General features: G+C 75.8%; 5 protein-coding genes across 8 annotated transcripts; 2 read left to right on the forward strand and 3 right to left on the reverse strand.

Annotated features, from left to right (window-relative positions):
* The first annotated feature begins 261 nt into the window (after window positions 1-261).
* Window positions 262-2028, forward strand: WBP1 (WW domain binding protein 1). The gene is made up of 4 exons (XM_082316506.1): window positions 262-420; window positions 524-626; window positions 702-863; window positions 972-2028. Exons 1-4 carry the CDS (start codon window positions 352-354, stop codon window positions 1598-1600), a joined length of 963 nt encoding a protein of 320 aa, XP_082172632.1. The 5' UTR covers window positions 262-351; the 3' UTR covers window positions 1601-2028.
* A 222-nt stretch (window positions 2029-2250) lies between these two features.
* MOGS (mannosyl-oligosaccharide glucosidase) lies at window positions 2251-5101 on the reverse strand (the record flags this gene model as incomplete). The annotated part of the gene is made up of 4 exons (XM_082316429.1): window positions 2251-4087; window positions 4162-4355; window positions 4437-4657; window positions 4747-5101. 4 exons carry the CDS (start codon window positions 5099-5101, stop codon window positions 2383-2385), a joined length of 2475 nt encoding a protein of 824 aa, XP_082172555.1. The 3' UTR covers window positions 2251-2382.
* Window positions 5102-5308: 207 nt separating this feature from the next.
* LOC309592735 (programmed cell death protein 4-like) lies at window positions 5309-9298 on the reverse strand. Of its 2 annotated transcripts, none has more exons than XM_082316505.1 (11): window positions 9216-9298; window positions 8255-8537; window positions 8018-8115; window positions 7786-7893; window positions 7071-7292; window positions 6522-6619; window positions 6344-6458; window positions 6000-6107; window positions 5821-5931; window positions 5571-5710; window positions 5309-5490 (listed from the first exon to the last, which is right to left on the reverse strand). In XM_082316505.1, exons 1-11 carry the CDS (start codon window positions 9267-9269, stop codon window positions 5439-5441), a joined length of 1389 nt encoding a protein of 462 aa, XP_082172631.1. In that variant the 5' UTR covers window positions 9270-9298; the 3' UTR covers window positions 5309-5438. The 2 variants fall into 2 exon arrangements, with proteins under 2 accessions (XP_082172631.1, XP_082172630.1); XM_082316504.1 differs by having other exon boundaries at window positions 7780-7893.
* Window positions 9299-9763: 465 nt separating this feature from the next.
* CCDC142 (coiled-coil domain containing 142) lies at window positions 9764-14169 on the reverse strand (the record flags this gene model as incomplete). The annotated part of the gene is made up of 11 exons (XM_082315925.1): window positions 14046-14169; window positions 13635-13749; window positions 11985-13427; window positions 11791-11877; window positions 11521-11685; window positions 11271-11425; window positions 10961-11113; window positions 10691-10805; window positions 10433-10610; window positions 10142-10353; window positions 9764-10017 (listed from the first exon to the last, which is right to left on the reverse strand). The coding sequence occupies exons 1-11, from the start codon at window positions 14091-14093 to the stop codon at window positions 9764-9766; spliced, it is 2925 nt and encodes a 974-aa protein (XP_082172051.1). The 5' UTR covers window positions 14094-14169.
* A 205-nt stretch (window positions 14170-14374) lies between these two features.
* TTC31 (tetratricopeptide repeat domain 31) lies at window positions 14375-19729 on the forward strand. Of its 3 annotated transcripts, none has more exons than XM_082316501.1 (17): window positions 14375-14584; window positions 14773-14834; window positions 14939-15008; window positions 15099-15352; window positions 15561-15644; window positions 15829-15897; window positions 16101-16259; window positions 16355-16486; window positions 16575-16671; window positions 16997-17087; window positions 17165-17306; window positions 17673-17774; window positions 17857-17947; window positions 18141-18279; window positions 18459-18533; window positions 18709-18811; window positions 18939-19729. In XM_082316501.1, exons 1-17 carry the CDS (start codon window positions 14464-14466, stop codon window positions 19062-19064), a joined length of 1917 nt encoding a protein of 638 aa, XP_082172627.1. In that variant the 5' UTR covers window positions 14375-14463; the 3' UTR covers window positions 19065-19729. The 3 variants fall into 3 exon arrangements, with proteins under 3 accessions (XP_082172627.1, XP_082172628.1, XP_082172629.1); XM_082316502.1 differs by having other exon boundaries at window positions 17860-17947; XM_082316503.1 differs by lacking the exon at window positions 18459-18533.
* Window positions 19730-23335: the final 3606 nt, after the last annotated feature.

Here is a 23335-nt window from a genome sequence, read left to right on the forward strand (position 1 = left end):
CCAATCCCGGCGGGGGCGGGGCTCGGTCCCTTTGTCTCTGTTGTTGGGCGTGAGGCGCGGGCAGACGGCTCCCGATTGGCGGCGGCAGGGCGGCGGCGGCGGCGCCGATTGGCGGGCGGCGGCGAGGCGGCGCGGGATTGGTCGGCGGCGGCGGCAGGGGGGCGGGAGCTTCGGCCCGGGCGTGATGGCGGCGGCGGAGGCTGCGGCCCGGGCGGCGGCGGGGGGCCGAGCGGCCGGGATGGCGGCGGCGGCGGCGGGGCAGCGGCTGCTGCTGCGGGCGGCGGGGGCCGGGGCCGGGGCGGCCGAGCGGGCGGAGCCGGCGCGGGGCCGCGGCGGGCTGTAGGCGGCGCCATGGAGCGGCCCGGGAGCGGCGGCGCCGAGGGGGCCTGGGCCGCGCTGCTGGGCCGGCAGCACCAGCAGGTAGGGCCGGGGGGGCGGCCGGGGCCGGGAGCCCCTTCCCCCGGGGCCGGGGCGGCAGGCGCCGCCTCGCCGGGCCGGGGTGACGGCGGGGCTGTGCCCGCAGGCCCGGGAGTACTGCCCGGGGGTGAACAACCAGCCCTACGTCTGCGAGACCGGGCACTGCTGCGGGGAGACCGGCTGCTGCACCTACTACTACGAGCTGTGGTGTGAGTGCGGGCGGGGGCGCGGGGGCCGGGGGGGCGGGGGCCGAGGGCAGGGTGACCCCGCGCTGCTCCCCGCAGGGTTCTGGCTCCTCTGGACCATCCTCATCCTCTTCAGCTGCTGCTGCGCCTACCGGCACCGCCGGGCCAAGCTGCGCCTGCAGCAGCAGCAGCGGCAGCGGGAGATCAACCTCATCGCCTACCACGGTGCCTGCAACTACCCCGCCTCCATGATGGACCTCAGTGAGTGAGGGCCCCCGCGTCCCCCCGGCTCTGCCCCGGGTCCGTCCCCTCGGGGACAGGGCCCGCCGGCAGCCCCGGGGGCCGCCCTGACCCCCGCCCGCCCCGCAGGGATGCTGGCTTCCTTCAAGCTGCCTGCCTACGAGGAGGTGGCCCACCGCCCCAGCACGCCGCCGCCGCCCTACAGCGCCATCCTGGCCCAGCTGAGCGGGCCCCGCAGCCGCCTGGGCTCCAGCAGCCTCACCCTCTCGCCCAGCTCGGAGAACTACACCAGCTGCTCCTGCGAGTCGAGCTGCGCCACCTCCCCCAGCAGCACCTCGCTCTCGGTGCAGGTGACGGACGAGACAGAGCGCAGCCGGGCCAGCACGCCCAGCGAGGAGGGCGGCACCAGCAGCACCGGCACCGGCGCCAGCTGGGAGCTGCCCCCCGAGGAGGCGCCGGCCCGCGAGGCCCCGCACAAGCACGCCCTCTTCTCCTCCACCGTGGACTTCTTCGAGGCCGACTGCCACCCCTGCTCCGACATCGAGGAGGGTGAGGAGGAGGAGGGCGGCGCGGCCCGGGAGGAAGGCAGCGGCGAGCATTTCCGGCACCGGCGCCTGACGGGGGACTCGGGCATCGAGGTGGGCCGCTGCCAGGAGGAGGAGGAGGGCGAGGGCGAAGGCACTCACCTCCTGGGCAAGGCTGGCCCCGCGCCCCAGCCCCGCGGCGAGGGGCCCGGCTCACCCGCCCTGCCCGTCTGAGCCTGCGCCTGGCCCTGCCCTCCCCGCTGCCCGCTCGCTTGCCTGGCCCCATCCTGCTGCCTGCTCCCCCTGCCCGTGCCGGAGGGGCCGGCAGCTGTGCCAAGGGCCCCATCCCGCGGAGCTGCGGCCGCCCCGGCCGGGCAGGGGGCTCGGGGCAGCGTCCCTGGGGTCTGGACTCTCGCCGCGGAGCCCCCGGGGGCCCCTCGCCCCGACCGACCCCCCCACGTCGCCTCCGGTACCTCGCGTGGCGCGGCCGTGCCGTGGTCCCGCCGCAGCCCCCTCCCCTCTGAACTGCTTCCAGGGGCCGCAGCCGCCGGGACCCCGCGCCTGCCCCGAGTCCCCCCCGGTGCTGCCGGTGCCCGCGGGGGGTCCCATCGCCGCCGCGGGCCGGGCAGCTCACGTAGCGTTCTCTCACCATTAAAGAGATGTGGAAGTAACGGCAGCCCCGTGCCTGCTGGGGGGCGCCGGGGCCGAGCTGCGACCCTCTGGGACCCCCCCAGCCCCACCGGGAGGGGGACAAGGCACCCCCGTGGCACAGGGGACGCTGTCCTGGCCCCCTGCCCCAGGCAGGGGGGAGGAAGGGGGCGGCCGGGACCCCGCGGGCTGGGGCAGGACGGAGCCGGGACCCCCGGACACAGGCAGCAACAGGCCACGGCGGTGGAGGTTTATTCTGGGGGAGGCGGTGGGCTCTGCGCCTCCACCCACACCTGAGAAAGACGGGCAGGGCCGGCTGCACAGGCAGCTGCCCGCACCTCGGCCAGCTCCGGCGGCGGCCGGTGGCCCTAGTAGTCCTCAGCCATCACCAGCACGACCAGCGCGGACCAGCCGGCGAAGGGGTGGCAGCCCTGGCCGCGGCCGGTGCTGTCGCTGTAGTGCTCCCAGAGGAAGCCGCTCTCGCCGTACTGCCGGTAGAGGTTGGCCATCAGGTTGTGGCGCAGTTCCCGGTAGATCTCTGCCGCCCGCTCCCGCTGCGGCCCCTCGGCCTCGGCGTAGCCGCGCAGCGCCCGCAGCGCCAGGTAGTTGATGTTGACCCAGACGGAGCCGCGCCAGTACGGGGGGTCGTGCTGGGTGTTGCGCTGCATGTAGAGCGGGCTGTCGCGGGCCAGGGAGCGCAGCCCAAAGGGCGTCCAGAGCTGCCGCTCGCTGCGCACGGCGGCCAGCACGGCAGGCAGCCGCGGCGAGTCGGGGCGCAGCAGCTGCAGCAGCAGCGGGAAGAGGCTGACGTAGCCCAGGGCCCCCACGAAGCGCGGCCGCGGCGCCTCCCGCACCTCCCGCACCAGCCGGGGGGCCGGGGGCGGCTGTCCCGGCGCCGCCGGCGCCGCCCGCTGCCAGCGCAGCCCCACAGCCTCGCTGTGGTTGCCGTAGTCGGCGAAGGCGCCCAGCTCCGGGGCCCAGTGCAGCCGCTCCAGCAGCTGGTTGTCGCTCAGCGCCCGCTCCATCTCCCGGTACGGCCCGGCCGGCTCGCCCAGCCGCTCGGCCGCCTCGGCCAGCACCCGGGAGGCCAGCGCCATCCAGCAGCGCAGGTCCAGGTGCCGCTCCTCGGGCGAGGGGTGGGAGGCGCGGGGGTAGTCGTCCAGCCCCGAGGCCAGCGTCTTGGGGTTGAGGAAGCGCTCGGGCTGGGGGTCGCGGCCGCGCCAGCGGAAGGTGAGGGGCAGGGGCCCGGCCTGCGTCCGGTTGTACCAGTCGTACCAGGCGCGCAGGCGGGGGAAGAGGCGGCGCAGGTAGGGCGGGGGGGCGGCGGGCAGCAGGCGCTGCAGGGCCAGCAGCAGCGTGGGGGGGTTGGCCGTCTCGCTGTGCTGCAGGAGGAACTCGGGGGGCACCTTGGCCCGCGCCTCCTCCCCCAGGATCTGCTCCCGCGGGATCCAGCCCTCGGCGTTCATCAGGTCCAGCCAGTGGGCGATCACCTCCCGGCTCAGCGCCGGGTCCCAGCGCGCCAGCAGCAGCTGGTGGAAGCCCTCGTCCCAGAGGAAGCCGCGGGGGAAGAAGGAGCGGGAGGGGACGGCGGTGAAGAGCGCGGCCTCGGGGCCGGGCGCGGGGCGCTCCTGCAGCGGAGACTGCACCAGCGAGCGCCCGTGGAAGTAGCCCACCCCCCCCAGCAGCTCGCTGAGGGCGGCCTGGGCGAAGCGCCGCTGCGGCGGGGGGAAGCCCTTGCGGCCCAGCCCGAAGGTCTCCTCGAAGCGCCGCTCGAATTCGGCCGTGTGCCGCGCCAGCGCCGCCGACAGCGCTCCCCCCGCCAGCCGCCCGGGCCGGCCCGCCGCGCTGCCCGACTCGAAGGTCACCTCCACCGTAGCGGGCGGCTCCAGCGTCACCTGGTGCAGCAGCAGGCGGCCCCGCGGGGGCTCCCCCGGCAGCCCCCCGAAGGCGTCAACAGCGAAGAAGCGGCGGCGGGGCCCTCCCGGCGGGGCGAAGACGAAGCGGTTGCTCAGGCTGCTCCGCACCACCTCGGTCAGGCGGTGCAGCGGGCTCGCCGCCTCCAGGTAGTTGTAGCTGCCGAGGGAGAGAGGGCGTCAGGGGGGGCGGGGCGGGGCGGGGGGGACGAGGGGGCCGCCGCGGCGAAGCACCTGGCGTATTTGGGGTCTTCGCCGTTCTCCGCCGTGGGGCGGAGGAAGGTGAGGGTGAAGCGTCCCAGCTCCTCCGCCGTCCCCGTCACGGCGGCCAGCCGCGTCCCGTTCTCCAGCTGCGGCTGCAGCGTCCCCTGCCCGTCCGTGGCGACGTAGAAGAAGAGGGAGAGGAGGGGGGCCGGGCCACCGGCGCCCTGCGGAGGGAGAGGAGGGGGGAGACGCGTGAGGAAGGGGCTCCGGTTGTTCTCCCCTTGCCCGTAATCCGCCGCCGTCACCTGCGTCCGCGCGGTGATGCGCCAACTCCAGTCCCCTCCGTGTTCTCCTCCCGCTCGCTTAACGAATTCGGTTTTCAACACCAATCCCCCGTCTTCGATTTCCTGAATCCCGAAATTCTCCCCGTCGTGCATCAACCAGCCGTATCGCGACAGGCCGTCGCTTTGCTCGCAGGTGTGACGTAAGCTGCCTCCGCCTGCCCCTTGCTGAAGCCACATCAGCCCTGGGGACACCGGGAAGAGCGGGTTCAGCCTCGGTTCTCCGGGAGGGAGCGGGGCAGGCCGAGCCCCGGCTCCCTCGCCTACCCCTTACCGGTAACGAGAGCCCGCGGGCTGCGTGTCTTCATCCCGAAGTAGACGTGAGGCCGGTAAGTCCCCCAGAAACGGTGGGGCGAAGCGAGAGGCCCAGTAGAACCGGGGGGAAGCGCGGGGGGAGCGGGGTGGGGGGTAACGAGGCGGGCGGCCGCGCTCCACCGGTTCCATTCCGCCACCGCCGCCGCCAGGCCCAGCGCCAGCGCTGCCGCCGCCGCCGTTACCACCAGCGCTACCCGGCCCCGGCCCGGCCCCCGTTGTTGCTCCCGTTCCCGCCGGACCCCGCGTTCCCGGGTTCGTTCCCGGGTTCGTTCCCGCGCTCCCTCCGCGCCGCGTCGCCGCCGTTCGCCCGCCATGGCCCCGTCGCGCGGCCGCGCGTCATCACGGCGCGACGCTGGGGAAGCGGCGGCTGCGGCAGCGCCCCCTGGCGGGCGGGCGGGGAACCCGCGGGGCCGGTCCTCCCCGGCCCCCCCCCCCCCATCCCAAACGCGGCCCCGGGGCCCCCCCGGGCGCCCCCACAGAGCCCAGACTCAGCTCGTCCTTGGAAACCGCTTTATTGTGTCCCTCGCCCCACAGCCGGGCGGAGGGCCCGGGCACGGGGTCCCCCGCGGTGGGGGGGGGGCGCACCGCAGCCCCCGGCCCCCCCCCAGCCGCCATCTCCCGCCGGGGGCCGGTGGCCGGCAGCGCCCCCGCTCACTGCTTGACCCGTCCCCCATCGCCCTCGCTCACGAAGCGTTTCCGACCCCTGCGGAGGAGGAGGAGGAGGAGGAGGAAGGAGGGGATGGCGGGGGCGCCCCCGGCCCCCCCGGCCCCCCGTGCCGGTACCTGGCGGGGCAGGCGTCCCGCAGCGCCTTGGTGATGATGCCGCGGTCGAAGCAGAGCTCCACCAGCCGCTCCAGGAGGCCGTGGGCCAGCGGCACGTCCAGGCTGATGTCCCCCAGCTCCTCGTACACCCGCTGGAAGCCCTGGGGGGGGGGCCGGGAAGGACGGATGGACAGACAGACAGACGGACACAGCGGTGTCAGCCCGGGCGGGGGGCTGCCCACCCACCGCCCCCCGCGCCCCCCGCGCTCACCCGGTTCATCTGGTCCAGCGTCACCAGCCCCGTCTCCCACAGCACCTTCAGCAGCGCCACCATCATGGCCACCGGCCCCTCGCCGGAGCCCTCCAGCACCATCACCACCGCCTGCGGGCAGCGGGCGTCAGCGGGGCGGCGGCGGGCGGCGCCCGGCCCCCCGGCCCCCCAGCCCTCACCTCGTACACCAGCTCGTGGTGGAAGTGGGGCACCTCCAGCTCCCGCAGGCAGTGCTCGGCCTCCGACACCTCCCCGGAGAGCAGGTACTCCCGCAGCAGCAGGTTCATCTGGGGACAGAGGCAGCTGGGGCGCGGGTGGCGCGGGGGGACAGCGCGGGGACACGGCGCGGATGGCACCGGGGCGGCCGGGGGCACGGGGACGTGCCTGGGGGGACGCCACGGCCGGGGTCGCGTCCCGAGGGACGCGGCAGGGGGACGCATCCAGAGGCGGGGGCGTGCAGGGACGAGGGACGGAGCAGGGGGACGCGGTGGGGGACACGACCGGGGGGCGGGCGGTCGCTGACCTCCTTGACGAGGTGCTTGACGGGGCGCTGGCCGCCCCCCACGCCCCAGACGTTGTCCAGCCGGTTGACGTCGCGCTTGATGCGGAGCAGGACGGCGGCGCGGTCCAGGGCGGCCCTGCGGGAGAGGCGGGTGAGGGCGGCGCGCGGCGGGGGCGGCGGGGGCCGGGGCGGCGCTTACCTGGCGTGCTCGCAGTCCACGCGCCCCTTGTAGCGCTCCAGGAAATCCAGGGGCAGCGCGTGGTCGGCCACCGCCCGGGCGATGAATTGCCCCAGCATCTGGGGACAGAGCGTCAGCACCCGGCCCCACCGCCCACCCGCGCCCCGCAGCTGCCAGGCATCCCCTGGTACAGCCACGGCCCCCCGGCACGGCCGTGTCCCCTCAGAGCATCCCCCAGCATGGCCACGGTCCCCCCAGCACGGCCATATCCCCTCAGAGCATCCCCCAGCATGGCCACGGTCCCCCCAGCACGGCCATATCCCCTCAGAGCATCCCCCGGCACGGCCACGTCCCCTCAGCTCATGCCCCGGCACAGCCGTGGCCCCCCGGCACGGCCACGTCCCCTCAGCTCATGCCCCGGCACAGCCATGGCCCCCCGGCACGGCCACGTCCCCTCAGCTCATGCCCCGGCACAGCCATGGCCCCCCGGCACGGCCACGTCCCCTCAGAGCATCCCCCGGCACGGACATGTCCCCCTTGCCACGTCCCCGTCCCCGCGCCCGCCGACACCTGGGGAGCCTCGGGGGTGTCGAGGATGAGGTCGGGCAGGTCGCGCAGCATCTTGTCGAAGGCCCAGGCGATGTCCTCGGGGGTGACGACGTGGCCCACCAGGTCGGAGAGCAGGCGGGAGGTCAGCTCGCGGTGGCTGGCCTTGCCCTCCAGCGCCAGGGCCACCGCCAGCGAGGGCACCGCGTGCCGCCGGCTGCCCAGGTTCAGCCCCCGCAGCAGCTCCTGCGCCCGGCATGTCACCCGCTGCCACCCGCTGCCGGGGATCCCCAGCCCCTCCTCAGGGGACCCCGACCTCCCCCAGGGCGCCCCCCCACCCCCAAGGGACCCCCTTTCCCTCCCGCACACCAGCCCGACCCCCCTGAAGGTCCCCGACGCCACGGGATGCCCAGCCCCTCCCCCAGAGACCCTTCCCCATCCCAGCCTGCCCCGTCACTGAGTGTCCATGTCCCCGGGATCCCTGTCCCCTCCCCCAGGGACACCCCCACCCCCAAGGGACCCCCTTTCCCTTCCCCACACCAGCCTGACTCCCCCGAAGGTCGCCACCGCCAAGGGCCCCCCCCCTCCCCAGGGCACCCTGCCCCTTCCCAAAGGGTCCCCATCACCAGCGGACCCCCATCCCTTCCCCGCCCCAGCCCGCCCCGTCCCGGCGGGTCCGTGCCACCAAGGGCCCCTGTCCCCTCCCCGAGGCCCCCAGCCCGCCCCGACGCACCACGACCTCACTGGTGTCCCCGTGCTCGAAGTACTCCAGCACCATGGGCTGCACGTTCTTCTCCAGCTCCCCCTCCTCCAGCTCGGGCACCACAGTGGCGTAGACCGTGTCCCCCTGCGGGGACGGGACGATGCTGCCCCTGCCCGCACCGCTGCCCGCACCGCTGCCCGCAGCCGGCCGGGGCCCCGCAGGGGCTGCCCGCGCGGGCAGGGGCCGGGGTGGGGGGCCGGGGCCGTACCTGAGCCGCCTCGTCGTAGTTGGGGTCGCGGGCATCGGGCTCCTGGTAGCCGTAGACCACGCCGGGGGCGCCCCACACGCCCTTGCCCCCCGCACCGCCTGCACCGGGCACGCGCGGGGTGAGCGGGGGCTCGGCCGCGGGGGGCACCGAGGCCCCCGGTGGGGCCCCCCCAGGCGGGGCCGTGCAGGGTCCCAGCCCCACGGGGACGCAGGAGGGGTCCCAGCCGCCGCCCCTCACCTTTCTTGGGCAGCCCCCGGCCCTTGCCCATGCGGGACCTGCGGTCGTGGGCTCTGCCCTTGGGGCTGCCGGGCTCGGGGCCGGGCTCGGCGCCCTCGGAGAGCGACTCGCGGGCCGAGTCCCGGGAGGAGGTGCGCCGCAGCCGCCGCTTGGCCTTGGCCTTCAGCCGCGCCTCGTGCAGCAGCTTCTCCTGGGGGGTCCAGGTGCGGGCACCCCCGGCCCCCAGCAGCTCCTCGTCCCCGTCCTCCTCCTCCTCCTCCTCCGCGCCCGCCGGGCAAGGGCCCTGCGCACCGCGGGCACCGTCACCGTGATGCAACGGGGGCTCCCTCGGGACCCCCCCGTGCACCCCTGGATGCCTCTGGGACCCCCATGGGATCCCACTGCGCACCCCCAGCCTCTCCTGGGACCCTCACAGACCCCCAGCCTCCCCCAGGACCCCCATGGGACCCCCACCATGCACCCCTGGCTTCCCCTAGGACCCCCACCATGCACCCCCATGCACGCCCATAAACCACTGGCCTCCCCTGGGACCCCAAGGGACCCCCAGTGTGCACCCCTGGCCACCCCGGGACCCCCATGGGACTCTGCCATGCACCTCCCGCAGGACCCCCGCGGGACCCCCGCCATGCACCCCTGTCTGCCCCTGGGGCTCCCGTGGGATCCCACCATGTACCCCCAGCCTCTGCTGGGACCCCCGTAAGCCCCTGGCCTCCCCTGGGACCCCCAACAGACCCCCACCATGTACTCCCAGCCTCTCCCGGGACCCCCATAGACCCCCCGGCCTCCCCCGGGACCCCCAAGAGACCCCCGCCATGCACCCCCCAGCCTCCGCCCGGACCCCCCCAAGTGCCCCCCGGGACCCCCCCAGCCCCCCCAGGGACCCCCGATCCCCCGCGCCCCCCCGGGGTGCTCAGCCCGGGGCGGGGGGGGGGAATCGCTCGGTGCCGGTGCCGTCACTTGCCGTAACGAAGGGGACGCGGTCGGCGGAGCCCACCTCGGTGGCGGGAACGGCCATGGCGGGCGGCACCGGGGCCGCACCGGGACCGGGACCGGGACCGGGAAGGGGAGATCGGCTCGGCCCGACCCCGCCCCGCGACGGAAGTGACCGGTAGCGGCGGCATCATGGGAACCGTAGTCACACCGGGGGCTCCGGTACCACCGGCCACCGGCGTCCTTGCCCGGGCCACCGACATCCCTGACCGGGCCACCGGGCTTCGGCAGCGGCCCGGAGGGGCCGCTGCCGAAGCCCGGTGGCCCGGTCAGGGGGTCCGGTGGCCGGTCAGAGCCCACCCCACCGGGAAGCGGGACCGGTTTGAGCGTGCTGCAGGCAGCAGCGGGTGCAGGCAGCAGCAGGCAGGACGTGCTGCGGCCAGGCTGGGGGTCCCGGAGCCCCCCCGCCCCCCCCGCCGGGTCCGTTCCCACCCGCAGCCGATGATAGGGACGGACGGAGGGATGGAGACAGACACGGGGACACCGGCTCAGCCCCTGCTTTATTGGCGCCGTGCGCAGTCAGGCGTCGGGGCCGTTGCCGATGCAGGGCAGGCCGGGCACACGCCAACGTCGAGCCCGGTGAAGCCGCAGCGACAGCCATTGCTGCTGGCTGCCCGATAGGTAGGATTCAGGAACGCCGCTCCGAAGCCGCGCTGGCACCTCGGCGCCGAGAGCGGACGGAGGGGTCCCCGCTGCCGTCGGTGCCTCCAGGGTCTCCAGGCCGTGCAGGCTGCCCGCGCCCGGCTCCTGAGCCTGGGCACCGTTGTCCGAGCCTGGCCGGGGAGAGGAGACGGGAGTCAGGGGGCTCGTCCGCGCCAGGGGCCACCCCGAGAGGCGGCTCTTGCCCCCAGCCCCTCTGCCGGAGCCCAGGGGCAGCCGAGCCGAGCGCTCACTCACAGCAGCGGCGCAGGGAGTGCCAGGGCCGGGGGGCCGCGCCGGCCGCCCCGCCGGGCTGCTGCAGGAGGCAGAGGATGGCCCCGTCCATCTGCTGGAAGACGCGCAGGGAGAGCAGGGACTGCCGGGTCTCGGGGGCCAGCCCGTAGCGCTCCGAGCCCACCAGCTCCCGCACCAGCTCGAAGTCCTGGCGCAGCTGCAAGGCTCCCTGCAAGCTGGGGGGCACCGGCGGCCATCAGCCCGGCCGCCCCGGCGCTGCCCGTGCCGGCCCGGCCCCGCCGTGCCGCCCGTTACCTGAACTTGATCCTCTGGGCCAGGATGTGATCCATCCAGGCCTCCAGGAAGGCCGTGGTCACCCGGGCCAGCGTGGGCGCCTGGGCATCGCGGGGCAGGAGCTGGGCGCCCTGCAGCACCTGGCCCAGCACTGCCTGGGCCGCCGCCGCCGCGTACGCGCTGGGGGAGCTGGGCAGGTCTGCGGCGAGGGGGACGCCCGCTCAGTGCCGCCCGCGGCCATGCCTGCAGCCCTGCCAGCGGCGAGGCACCCCTACCCACCCGCGCGGAGGCCGACGCGCCAGTGCTTGCCCAGCGGCATGGTCTGGTCGAAGATCTCTGCCGACATCCGCTTGCAGTCGGTGGAGAACATCTTCAGCACGTCCCCCGAGAAGAGCTGGGGGGCAGAGCGGGGGGAGCCGGGCTGGCACGGCGGGCCCACGGCACCCTGCGGCTCCCCGGCCGTGCCCAGCTGGGGCAGAACCACTGGGGACCCTCCGGCATGGCACGGCACGGCTCCCGGAGGTCCCGCCTGCCGCGCTCGGGCCGTACCTGGATGCTGGCAGCCATGGAGCGAATCTGCTGGCAGAGCTGGCGTTCCTGGTGGGACAGCGGGGCGGGGGGCAGCGGCAGGGGGGCGTCCCCAGGCTCCGGGAAGGTCCCGCTCACCAGCACCACCAGCCTGTCTGTCTCCATCCTCAGCAGCTGGAGGGAAGAGGGGTGAGAGAAATCCTGCCCAGCGGCCAGCCTCAGCCCCACAGCCAGCCCCACAGCCAGCCCCCAGCCTGCACAGGGAGGGGACTGATGCCCCGGGGCAGGGTCCAGCCCCACACACCGGTCCCGGTCCCCTGCCCCTGCATACCTGCAGGTCCCCCTGGGTGATGAGCAGGAACTGGGGCAGGGCCCAGGCCGCCAGGTACCGGCAGGCTCTGCCCATCAGCCAGGAGCAGGCAGCCTGCGCCGTGGCCAGGCAGCGGCCCAGCACCTGCAGGCGCAGGCAGGGCGAGCCGGGGGGGCCTGGGGGAGGCAGGGGTGAGAGGTGCCGCAGGGCGGGGGTCAGCCCCGAGGGGACCCCCGGGATGCCCGTCCCCGTCCCCCGGGGCCCCACTCACCGGGCGGGTGGGCGGGCAGGGGTCGCAGGCAGCGCAGGGCGAAGGCCAGGGCTGGGTAGAGCCGCTGCAGGTGCTGCGCCGTCCTGCTCCGCACCGGCCCTGCCGCCGGCACCGGCTCCCCCGAGCACTTGTCCGACAGACCCGAGCCCAGGGCGCGGGCGAAGTCTGCGGGGCGGCACCGGTCAGCGGCCACGAGCCAGCCTCCTGCCGGCACCCCGTGCCCCACGCCCCGTGCCCCACGCTCAGCACCCCGTGCCGCTCACCCCGTACCTCTCTCCCAGCTCCGGAGGACGCCCCGGCAGAGCAGGCGCAGGCAGAGCCGCCCCAGCTCCTCCTCGCACTCCCGGGGGACGCGGGCTGCAGGGGGACGGGGCGTGAGGGCCAGCGCACCCCGCGGCAGCACCGGAGGGGTCCCGGGGAGCCGCTGCTCAGCCCCGCCGCCCCCCGCCCCGGCCCCCACCTACCCTGGCTGAGAGCGCGGCTCAGCTCCCGTGCGGCGGCCGTGGCCCTGCCCGCCCCGCAGCGCGGCAGCCCCAGGCGGTGCCCCAGCGCGGTGCCGGCGGCCCCCCAGAAGAGCGGGCGGTACTGGGCGTGCAGGGCCTCGGCCGCCGGCGCGCGGGAGGCATCCAGCCACCGCACTGACTTCCAGCTGGGAGAGCTTGGCCCGGTGGCAGTGCCCAGGCTGGCCGCCAGCGGCTCCAGCGGCCCGGGGCTCTCCGCCGCCGGCTTCTCCTGCTTGGGCCCGCGGAGGACGTGGTGCCAGAGGCTGTCGGCAGAGGCCACCAGCACCTCCAGGATGAGGTCCATCAGCTCCTCGTCCTCCCTGCACAGCACCTGCAGCTCCCCAGCGAGGCCTGGCACCTCCTCCCGTCCGGAGGGTCCCGCGTCCGCCACCGCGGTGCCGTGCTCCGGGGGCCAAGGCACCACGGCGTCCTCCCAGCAGACGTGTTCTGCCCCGCTGTCCCCGTCCTGCGGCTGCAGGAGGGGCTGGAGCCGCTCGGCCGCCAGCCGGCCCCGCTCGGCTGCCAGTATCCCCAGCACCCGGGCTGCGGGGAAGGTGTGGGAGTTCTCCCCGGTGGCCCCGTGGCAGCCGGCAATGCCGGCGGGCAGGTGGCCGGAGATGCCCAGCTCCAGGGCCAGGTCGCCCACCACCTGGTTGTAGATCTCCAGGCCCTGGAAGAGGTCGGAGAGCAGCGCCGGGGCGGGGGCGGCGGCAGGGCTGGCCCGTGCCAGCCCCCGCAGCTGCGCCTCGGCGTGGCGCTCAGCCAGCCGCACGGCGTGCAGCGCCAGCAGCAGCAGCGCCTGCCGCATGTGCGCCACCGACTCGTGCCTGTGCAGCAGCAGCGGCCGCAGCCATGGGTCGGCACGCATCCGCCGCCGCAGCCCGCTCCAGTGGCCGGCGTGCGTCCGCAGCTCCCGGCAGAGCTCCCGCAGCGGCCAGGCGGCCCCCAGCTCCCCCGCCGGCAGCTCCGGCCGCTCCGCCAGCGCCAGGAGCCGGCGGAGGAAGGCGGAGGAGGCCTTCAGGCGGCGGCTGTAGTCGCGGGCGAGGCGGAGGTGGTGGCGGTGCTGCAGCAGGGCGTGCAGGGCGGCGCCGCGCTCGGCCACACGCGGGTAGACGGGGTGGTAGGAGAAGGCGGCGGTGCCGTCGCCGGGCTGGGGCCGCACGTGGCCCCGGAAGGTCTCGGTGCGGGGGTCCTCCCAGACGCAGAGGCAGCGGCGCAGCCCCGGGAAGCTCTGCTCCAGCGCGGCCAGGAGGGCTGGCTCGTCCTCGTCCTTGTCCTCGCCGTCGCAGCCGTGCTGGCGGGGCCGCGGGGGCAGCAGGCGCCGCAGGCCGGGGCTGACGCAGCTGCGCAGCATGGCCTCCGCCTTCTGCAGGGAGCGGGCCAGGCCCCCCAGGGAGCTGCTGCCTGCAGGGGCAGGGACCCTCGGTGCGGGGCGATGGGGCCGGGGGCTGGCGCTGGGCACCCGGGGAGCCCCCGGCCCCTCCCGGCACAGCCCCCGTGCCGGCGGGCAGCTCCCGCGGGGTGCCGGCGACCCCGACGTACGCCCGGCGCGTTCGTTACGCGTTAATGGCGCGGCGTTCGGCCCCCGGCCTGCCCCCCGCAGCCCCTCACCTGGCTCGGGGGGGTCCCCGCGGGCAGCCCCATCCCCCGGGGCGGGCAGGGGCGGCCGCGCCGTCAGGAGGAGGAGGAGGAGGCCGCTCAAACCGGCGCCGTCGCCTTCATCCACCTACGGGGCACCGGGGACGGCTCAGGACCCCCGCAGCGGGGAGGGGCGGGGCTAGCGGGGAGGGGCGGGGCTAATTGGTGAGGAGGCGTGGCCAGGGAGTTGGCTCCACCCCTCGCAGCGGCGGGACTAGTCCCCCCCGCAGACCACGCCCCCCCGAGGGTGGGGGCCGTTGTCAAGGAGACGCCGAGAGCGGCTTCGGGCCCGGTGCCGCCGCCCGGACGGGAGCCGCCGAACGGCGGCTCCCGTCCGGGCGGCGGCACCGGGCCCGGTGTTTCCCCGTCCGTTGGAGGCCTCACCTGCACGCAGGGCTCCTCGCCGCGACGCTCAGGGCCGCCGTCCTCCATGCTGGGCCATCCCCGGGGGCGGCGGCGGGAGGAAAGAGGCTTAGGCCGCGCCCGCGTTAATCCGGAGAAACGGGCAGGGCTGACCCGCCGGGAGGGCAGAGGCCGCGGTGCCCGGTAGCGGTGGGAGGCGGACGGACTCGCGGCTTACGGGGAAGCGGGGACGGCGGGAGGGGACGCGGAGCGCCGGTCCTGCTCGGTGAGGGCCTTGCGGGCCGCCGTCCTGCCCACACCCAACATGGCGGCCGGGCCGCCTCAGCCGGCGCCGTGCCCCACTTCCGGTCCCCGCCGTGCCCCGCTTCCGCTTCCCGCCGTGCTCCACTTCCGGCGCGTCCGGTAGCGGCGGCGACCACCGAACACCGGCCCCGGGGCGATGCGGGGGGCGGGCGGGACTCGGGACCCGGCCGGGCTGGGCCAGGGCGCCTCCGGGTTCGGGGCTGCCCTCGTCGCCTGCCCCTGGGGCTGCGTGCTCGGCCCCGGCGGCTGGAGCGGCGGTACGGGGCGGGGAGCGGGGCCGGGGGCTGCCCCGGGGGGGTGCCCCGGGCAGGGCCGGGGTCCCGCAGCGACGGCGGCCGCGCCGTGAGCCGGGGCGGGGGTCGCCTGCGGGGCCGGGGCCGGCGCTCGCCGCCGCTGGGTTCCGGTTTGGGTCCCGGCGGCTGAGGGCCGGCTCCGCTCCCCGCAGCGCCCTTCTGCCCCCGGCACTGCCTGCTCCGCGCCGCCCAGGCCGAGCCCCGCCGGCGGCAGGTACGTGGGGGCGGCGGGGGCCGGGCCGGGGGGGGCTCCGGGGGGCGGCGGGGGCCGCCTCCCCCGCCCCGGGGCCGCCGCTCCAGCTCCCGGTGCCGCCGCAGGTCGCGTCCCACCCGGCGATCGGCAGCGCCACGGGGGAAGCCTCCGTGGCCCGGGCCGCCTTCGGCCTCGGTGAGTCGGGAGGAGCCGGTGGCGGGGGGCTCTGCCGGGGGTCCCGGCGCTCGGGCGCTGCCGCTGACGGCCCCGGTTCTCCCTGCCCAGGCCCGGGCGTCTGGTACTGCCCCAGCCGGCTGGAGGAGTCCAGCGAGGAGGAGGAGGAGGATGAAGAGGAGGAGACGGGGAGCGGCTTCGGCCAGCACTGGGACATTTCCAGCGAGGACAGCGACCCCCCCTACAACTTCTGCAGCCTCAAGAGCTCCTTCTTGTGCGAGGAGCCGCTGCCCGTCCGCCCGCCGCAGGCGCTCCTCGCCCCGCACGGGCTGCCCGCGCCCTGGGGGCACCAGCTTACGGCTGAGGTGAGGCACCTCCCTGCCCGCGGGCTGCCTGTCCTCTGCCCGTCCCCTGCCCATCCTCCAGCCCCTCTTGTCCTCCCACCTCCCTGGGGGGTGAGGGGCTGGCAGCGGCGACCCGAGGTGAAGGCAGCGCTGCCGCCGGCGCTCCCGGGGCCGTCCCGCTCTCCTGGCCGCAGTGCGGGGCCGGGCACTCGCGGCGTCGCTCCCCCAGGAAGCGGAGAGGAACGCACGGGAGCTGGTGGCGGAGGAGGAGCGGATGAAGAGGAAGGCGGAGAAGAAGAAGCTGAAGAAGAAGGTGGGTGCGCCCTGGGGGGGTCACCCTGCAGCACGCAGGCAGCTGCCTGTGTTTCCCTTCGTCCTGAGCCTTGCTGTTGCCCTGGGGGGAGGCGCGTTTCAGGAGGCAGAGCTGCGGCGTGGGGCCGGGCGTGGGTCTGCGCCGCTCTGCCCAGTGCCCACTCACAGCTCGCTCTGATTTCCAGAGGCAGAAAGACCGGAAAAAACGAGAAAAACTGGGCCAAGAGCTGAAAAGCAAGTGGGAGGCCGAGTCGGTGAGTGACTGCCCCGGCTCCTCGCCCCGGCTCGGCTGCGGGTGCCGCGGCAGCCAGGCTGTGCTGCCTTCGGGGTCCTCGAGCCTCCCTGCCGCCTTCGGGGGTGCTGCGAGTCTCTGAAGGTGGGATGCCATGGGGAGAGGGATGGGCAGGTAGAGCCCCGCTGCCCTGGCTGCTGTCTGACTCCTGCCCTTTCTTTCCAGAGCACCTCATCCCCGAGTGGTGCTGTGGACGCCGGGCACCCCCAAAGCAGCAGTGCTGAGGAGGGGGAGGGCTGGCCGGGCCCCAGCCCCTCCCCGTGCCTCAGGGACGGCGCAGCCTCCTCGGGAGAGGAGGGAGGAGGCCGGGAGGAGGAGATGGAGGTGAGCGCTCCAGGCGCGGGTGCCAGCCTGGCGCAGGGTCTGCCCTGCGGGTGGGCCTGGGGCTCTGCCCGCCTCGCCCACCGTGCCTCTCCCAGGATGAGCTGGACTTGAGCTGCACCTTCATCTTCAAAGCCCGGCAGAAAGCGGGCGTGAGGCTGCCGACGCCTCCGAAGGAGAAGCCAGCCAGGACGGGCAACGCGGAGCCTGGCAAGAGGATGCCAAGGAAGGTGCGTTGGAGCCCGCGGGGCACCGGGGAGGGACCTGCCCACCCCACAGGCGCCCGAGCCCTCGCTGCCCTGCCCGCCCACCCCACAGGCGCCCAAGCCCTCGCTGCCCTGCCCGCCTGCCCCGCAGGCGCCCGAGCCTGCGCCCCTGGACACGAGCGCGGTGGAGCAGAGCCTGATTCTCGCAGGTCAGCGCCTCGGGCAGCGAGACGAGGGGGTGGGCACGCGGGGGCTCTGCACTGCTGCTTCCCGGCTCCGGGGGTAGCTCTGCCCAGGGGGGTTTGTGCCCCGGCTCCTTGCCGGCAGGGCTCTTCACGGGCCGTTGTGGCCCTAGGCTGTCCCGAGGCGCCTTTCCTTTGCAGCCACGTGACGGCAGAGCCGCCGTCTCCTCCATGGCCCCGCTCTCCTCTGCTGGTCCCTGGCAGATGCCCGCGTCCCCGCTGTGGGCAGGGGGTACAACTCTGCTCCCCAGCCGGGCTGGGGGGTCGGCAGCGGGCGGTGCTCTCCCCGCAGGCTGCGGCAACGAGGCTGCCCAGAACGGCCGCTATGCCGAGGCGGTACAGGCCTTCACGGAGGCGGTGAAGCTGAACCCCAGGGAGCACCGGTGAGTGACGGGGCCGGGGAGCGGCGTTCCCCAGAGGCTGCGAGTCCCGGGCAGCAGCGACCCCGCTCTCCCTGCAGGCTCTTCGGGAACCGCTCCTACTGCTACGAGAAGCTTCGGTGCTACAAGGAGGCACTCAGGGACGCGCAGGTGGCCCTGGGGCTCCAGCCCGGGTGGCCCAAAGGATTATTCCGCAAGGGCAAGGCGCTGCGGGGGCTGGAGGTACCGGGGCTGGGCAGGGGCCTGCGGGGTGCCAGTGGGGCTGGGCGGGGGGCTGCAGGGTGCCAGTGGGGCTGGGCGGGGGGCAGCGGGGTGCCAGTGGGGCTGGGTGGGGGGCTGCAGGGCACCAGTGGGGCTGGCAGGGCTGGAGGTACCGGCACTGGGGAGGGGGCTGCAGCATGCCAGGCCTGGGCAGTGGGGTGCCAGTGGGGCTGGGCGGGGGCTGTAGGGTGCCAGGGCTGGGTGGGGGCCGTTGGGTGCCAGCAGGGCCGGGCAGAGCCCTGTGTGGGGTGGGCTGGGGGCCGAGGCTGGCCGGGTGGGGGGCCGGCACGGGCAGTGGGAGCCCTAGCCCCTCTCTGCCGGCGCCAGTGCTACGCTGAGGCCGCCAGCACGTTTGAGGAGCTGCTGCGCCTGGACGGCACCAACGCCGACGCGGTTGCGCAGCTGGAGGCCTGCCGGGCGCTGCTGCGGGTGAGTCCCCGGCCCCACCATCCCCAGCTGCCGCCATCCCCAGCTGCCGCCCCGCGGGGCCTGACCTCCTCTCCCCCTGCAGCAGCGCAGCCCCCGCGGCCGGAGCAGCCCTGGGGGGATCCCCGTGTCCCCGTCCCTGCTGGAGGCTGGGGAGCCGCCGCTGCTTTCCTCCGGTAAGGGACCTCGGTGCTGGCGGTGATTTTGCTTCGGAGCTGTTGGCAGCGCTGGTGGCCGGGGGCCGCGGGGGAACCGGGGCTGTGGTCTCGGGGCTGGAGGGGATCTCGGGGGGGACACCGGGGCTGGGGCTGGCCTGCGGTGCGTGCTGCGCCCCTCCGTGGAGCCGGCTGAGCCCGTCCCTCTCGGCAGGGGAGTGGGCGAGCGGGAGCTGCCAGGACACGGACACGAGCGACTTCGTGACCGTCGTGAGCTCCAGGAGCCAGGCGAAAGGCCAGGGCCGGGCCACGGCCAGCAGCCAGCAGACGCTGCCTCCGAGCCATCCTGCCAGGTAGGGCCGGGGCTGGTGGGGATGGGGCGGCCCCGTGCCCGTCTGGGATGGTGACTGGTGCTTACTGGGCAGGAGTGGGCGGGTCACAGCGCTCCCATGGAGCTGGCGGCGCGGGGGGGGTCCTCAGGCTGGCGTGCGGGATGGAGCTGGCTGCCGGTGACGCTGGCGTGCTTTGGCAGGGACTGCTATCCCCTCTGGGTGGGGAACATCACCGCCAGGATCAGCGAGAAGGTGCTGCGCGACTCCTTCAGCCGGTGCGTGCGTCTCCGGGCCGAGCCCCCGCAGCCCCTCAGCGTCCTGCCAGCCCCCCGTCGCCATCCCGGGGCCCAGACCCTGCGCCCCACTGCCCTACCAGCCCCGTGCCCGGTGCTCCTGGCCCCGGGAGCAAACCCGGCACGGGGGGGGGTCTCTTAACGCTCCACCCTGCAGGTTTGGGGAGATCCGCTTCATCCGGATGCTGCCAGGGAGACGCTGCGCCTTCATCAACTACACGAAGAAGAAGGCGGCGGAAAAAGCCTATGCCGCCATGCAGGTGAGCCGGGGGTGGGCGCCGCGCCGGGGGCAGGCGGTGCCGGCGTGGGGCGCGGCGGCTGTCCTGGGCCCCCTCCTGCCCTCCCTGCCGGGGCGGCGCAGCCGGCTCAGCTCCCCTCTGCCCCCAGGATGCCGAGGTGGAGGGGAGCAGGCTGGCGCTGCAGCTCAAGCACCCCTCCCACGCCACCCCGTCCCCCCAGCGGCACCCGGAGCCCCGCGGCGAGGTGGGTGCCCCCCCCGGGGGGCTCCCGTAGCCAAGGGCTCTCCTCAGCTTAACGGCGCCGGAGCTGCACCGTGCGGCGTTGCCCTCCTGTGCCGCTGGCACGCCGCAGAGGAGCTGGGCCCTCAGTGCTGCCTCATCCCTGCCCGCTGCCCTGACGGACGGCTGCCATGGGACGGCGTGGCTACCTGCTCGTCCTGGCTACCTGCCCGCCAAGCGCAGAGCCCTCCTGCCGCGGAGGCATCGGCCGCTGCGGACGTTTGCCCCCAAGCCCCCGACCGGAGGAGCCGGCACGACCGTGTGCGGGCCCTGCCTGAGCCGGGGGCTCCCTGCTCTCCCCCCCGGGGGCTGGGACCCCAGCGGGGGCTCCCGGCTCCTCTGCGGGGCCGGGGGCTGCCAGCGGGGCCCCCCCGCTCCCCCCGGCTCCAGGGGCCTGAGCTGGGCTCTGCCCTCGCCCTGCCCTCGCCCTGCCTGTGCCTGCCTTCGCGCTGCCCGTGCCTTTTCCCCCTGCAGGCAGCGGGACCTGTCCCCTCCTGCCGCCTCGGCGGGCGGGGGTCCCGCCCGGTGCCCGCCCGGGCCGGTGCCCACCCTGGAGCCGCCGGTACCGGGGGCCCGGGCTGTGCCCCGTGGGCACGGCCGTTACCTTCCGCCCCGCCGGGCCCTCGTACCCGCTTTGGGGTTCTTAATAAAAGCAAGTGCCAGCGGCGGCCGTCTGTCCTTCCCTCCTTCTGTCCCTCCCTCCGCCCCGGGCCGGGGGCTCCCTTCCGCGCTGGGGGGGTTTGCCCCCGCTGCCCCGGCCCCAGGCACCCGGTGACGGCTGGGGCTCCGTGACGGCTCCCTCGGCTGCTCCCCGCCGCGCCCGGGGCTCAGCCCGGGGCTCCGGGCTCGGGGGCGCCGTGCCGGGCGCTGCCGGTGCCTGGGCCCGGTCCGCGGCTCCTTGCACCGGAGCGGGGCCCCGGGGCGCTGCCGCCCGCCCGCCCCCGTCCCGGTCCCGGCCCCGCGCAGCGCCACCGGCGGCCGGCAGGGGGCGCACTCGGCCCGCGCGGCGGCGGCGGCGGCTCCGGGGGCCCGATCCGGGGCGGTGCTGGGCGGCTCCCCCCGGGTACCGGTAGCGGAGACCCAGCACCGGTTCTGCAGCACCGGTGCGGCCCCCCCCGGGCCCGAGCCCCCCGGGCGGCGTCCCCGCGGTCCCCGTGAGCGGCGGGGGTGCCCTCGTTCACCGGCGGGGGCCGTGGCGGGGAATTTGATTGATATGCAAATGGGCAAGGGGAGAAGGAGCGCGGGAGACAGCGAGTAATTAATCACTCGTTAAAAGAAATTAATACCAACAGCAGAGGTTGTCAGGAAACAGCAGCCGAGTTAATCATCCGGAAAATTGGAAGAGGAAAAAGATGGGCGTGCGCGGGGGGGCGGCGGGGGCTGAGCCCCCAGAGCCCCCGGCAGCGGCGCCCGCCGCCGCCGCCCCGAGGCCCCGGTGACGGGCACGGTCTGCCCTGGGCCTGGCACGTCCCTGCCCCGAGGCCCCGGTGACGGGCACAGCCTGCCCTGGGGTCTGGCTGGCTGCTGCCCCGAGGCCGCGGTGACGGGCACGGCCTGCCCTGGGCCTGGCACGTCCCTGCCCCGAGGCCCCGGTGATGGGCACGGCCTGCCCTGGGCCTGGCACGTCCCTGCCCCGAGGCCCCGGTGATGGGCACGGCCCCATGGCCGCTGAGCCGGGGCGAAGCCCTCCAGGGGCCGATTCCCTCCGGGCAGGGGTGGGGGTCCCTGGGGAGCTGTGCTGGGTGCTGGCTGGGGGCACGCGTGGCCGCAGCGGGTGCTGGGGGTGCTCCCGCCGTGGGTGCTCCCACGCCTGCACGCGGTGCCTCGCACCCCGGGGAGGGGTCCCTGCCCGTGCCCGTGCTGGGACACGTCTGCGCCGCGGCGTGTGCCCGGTCACGGCTGCGCCTGCGGGGGTGGCTCCGGGCCCCCGTGCTGCGGCACGGCACGCTGGGCGCACAGCTCTGCTCCTGCGTGTGCACGTCCCAGTGTCTGTCCACGCGCACGTGTCCGTGTGTCCCCCACACTGTGCTGGTGCCGCCGGCGTGGGCGGGCTGGCCGTGCCAACGGCGGTCCCAGCAGGCCGGTGGGCCTCGCTGTGTGGCCACGCGGAGCGGTGGGAACCGGCGGGGCACGGGGCCGGGGGGCAGCGGCCCAGAGGCCACGGTGAGGGTGCTGGGTCCCCCTCAGCCGCCCTGCGCCAGGAGGGGCCTGGAGGTGCCGGGACCGGGTCGGAGCGCGGGGACGGGATGAGATCCCGGGGCTCTGCACCCCCTCCTCCGCGCCCGCTCCCCCGTCCCTGCCCCACGCGCCGTGGGGCGCCGGGGCCGCGGGGTCCCGGCTGCGCTCCGGCGGGCTGGGGGCTGCGGGGCCGAGCCGGGTGCGTCCCGCGGCGCGGAGGTGCGATCCCGCCAGCTGTTCCTTCGCATCAGCCTGACGGGAGCGAGCCGGAGCCGTGAGCTCATCTCCGGCCGCCGCCGCCCCCGCGCAGGCCCGCGCCCGCCTGGGGACACGCGCACGTACGGCGCTCACGCGTGTGCCCGCGCACAGGCGTGCGGGTCTGCACGCACGCACGTGTATACATGCGTGTGGGTGCGTGCGCGCTGCCGGTACCCACTGCTGGCGCCGGGAGGGTGCTCCTGGGTGCAGCCAGGCCAGCGGCCATCGCCCGGCGTGGCCTCCTGCCAGGGCCCGGCTGGGGGTGACGGCTGTGGGGTGACGGCTGCGGGGTGACGGCTGTGGGGTGACGGCTGCGGGGTGACGGCTGCGGGGTGACGGCTGTGGGGTGACGGCTGCGGGGTGACGGCTGCGGGGCCTGCAGACACTGTTGCCGCAGCGGAGGCATTTCTTTCTCCTGCCGCTGTGGCCAGGCTGTGGCTGCGTGGCCACCGGGCCAGCGGGGAGCTGCTGGCTCGGGGCTGGGGCTGGCCCTGCCCTGGGGGGCGGCAGGGAGGGAGAGGGGGCACAGCCTGGGAGTCACCCGCTGTGATCCTGTGTGTGAACCCCCCGATGGGTGTGCGAACCCCACTGCTGGGTGTGCAAACCTCCTGCTGAGTGTGCAAGCACCATGTCTGGGTGTGCAAACCTCCCTGTTGTGAGTGCAAACCCCACTGCCGGGTGTGCAAAACCCCATTGCTGTGCGTGCAAACCCGCTGCTGAGTGTGCAAACCTCCTGCTGAGTGTGCAGGCACCATGTCTGGGTGTGCAAACCCCCTGCTGTGTGTGCAAACCCCATTGCTGTGTGTGCAAACCCACTGCTGAGTGTGCAAGCACCATGTCTGGGTGTGCAAACCCCCTGCTGAGTGTGCAAACCCCACTGCTGTGTGTGCAAACCCGCTGCTGAGTGTGTGCAAACCCCAGGGCTGAGCATGCAAACCGATGCTGGATGTGCAAACCCCCCTGCCAGGTGCGCAAACCCCATGTCTGGGTGTGCAAAGCCCCTGCCGGGTGTGCAGCCCCCACGCCCGTGTGCGGGAGCCCCCCCGCGGGGGCGCGGCCCCGGTGCCCGGCGCTGGGGGCGGCAGGCGGATGGGACCCCCGCCCCCCCCGCCCCCTGCCCGCGGATCCCGCACCCGCGGGGGGGGCCCCCCGCCCCGGTCGCCCCCCGGTCGCCCCCGCGCAGGCCCCACGCGTGGCGGCCGCCCCCCCCCGCCGGACGGACGGCGCTCGGGGGCCGCTCAAGGGCATTTGCAGGCGAAATCTCATTTCTGCCCCTCCCCCCCCCCCCGGGCGGCTGCGGCGCGGGGGGAGGGGCGCGACGATGCAATTAAGCCGGGGGGGGGAGGGGGGCTCTGCCTCGGGGACCTCGCACGGCGCGGGCGCGCGTGGCTGCGGGGGGACCCGCGGCCCCGCAAGGGCAGGGAGCAGGCAGCTGCCCGCACCCCCGGGGGTCCCCCCCGCCGCCCCCCTCCCGGGGCCGGGCCCGAGCCGCTCCCGCTCACCGGGGAGTGACGTCACCGGGGCATGACGTCAGGCGGGGCGGCGCGGGGTGCAGCGGCCGGGGCAGGTGCGGAGGGGAGCGAAGGGTCCCGGTCCCACTCGGGTCGGGCGTGGGGCGGCGGCGGGGGAGGCGCCGCCGGAGGGACCCCCCCCGCGTGTGCCCCCCCCCCCGGTCCTGCCCCCCCCCGCAGCCGGCGTGAGGGTGGGCGTGGGGCTGGCGGCACGGACACGCACCCCCCCGCCCGGTACCGGTGACCCCCCCGCCGCGCCGGACCCCCCGAGGCGCCCCTCGGCTCCCGGGAGCGGGGACGCGGGGCAGCCCCGGGGCAC

Source organism: Platalea leucorodia (genome assembly GCF_965183815.1).
Source record: "Platalea leucorodia genome assembly, chromosome: 6".
Taxonomy (NCBI): Eukaryota; Metazoa; Chordata; class Aves; order Pelecaniformes; family Threskiornithidae; genus Platalea; species Platalea leucorodia.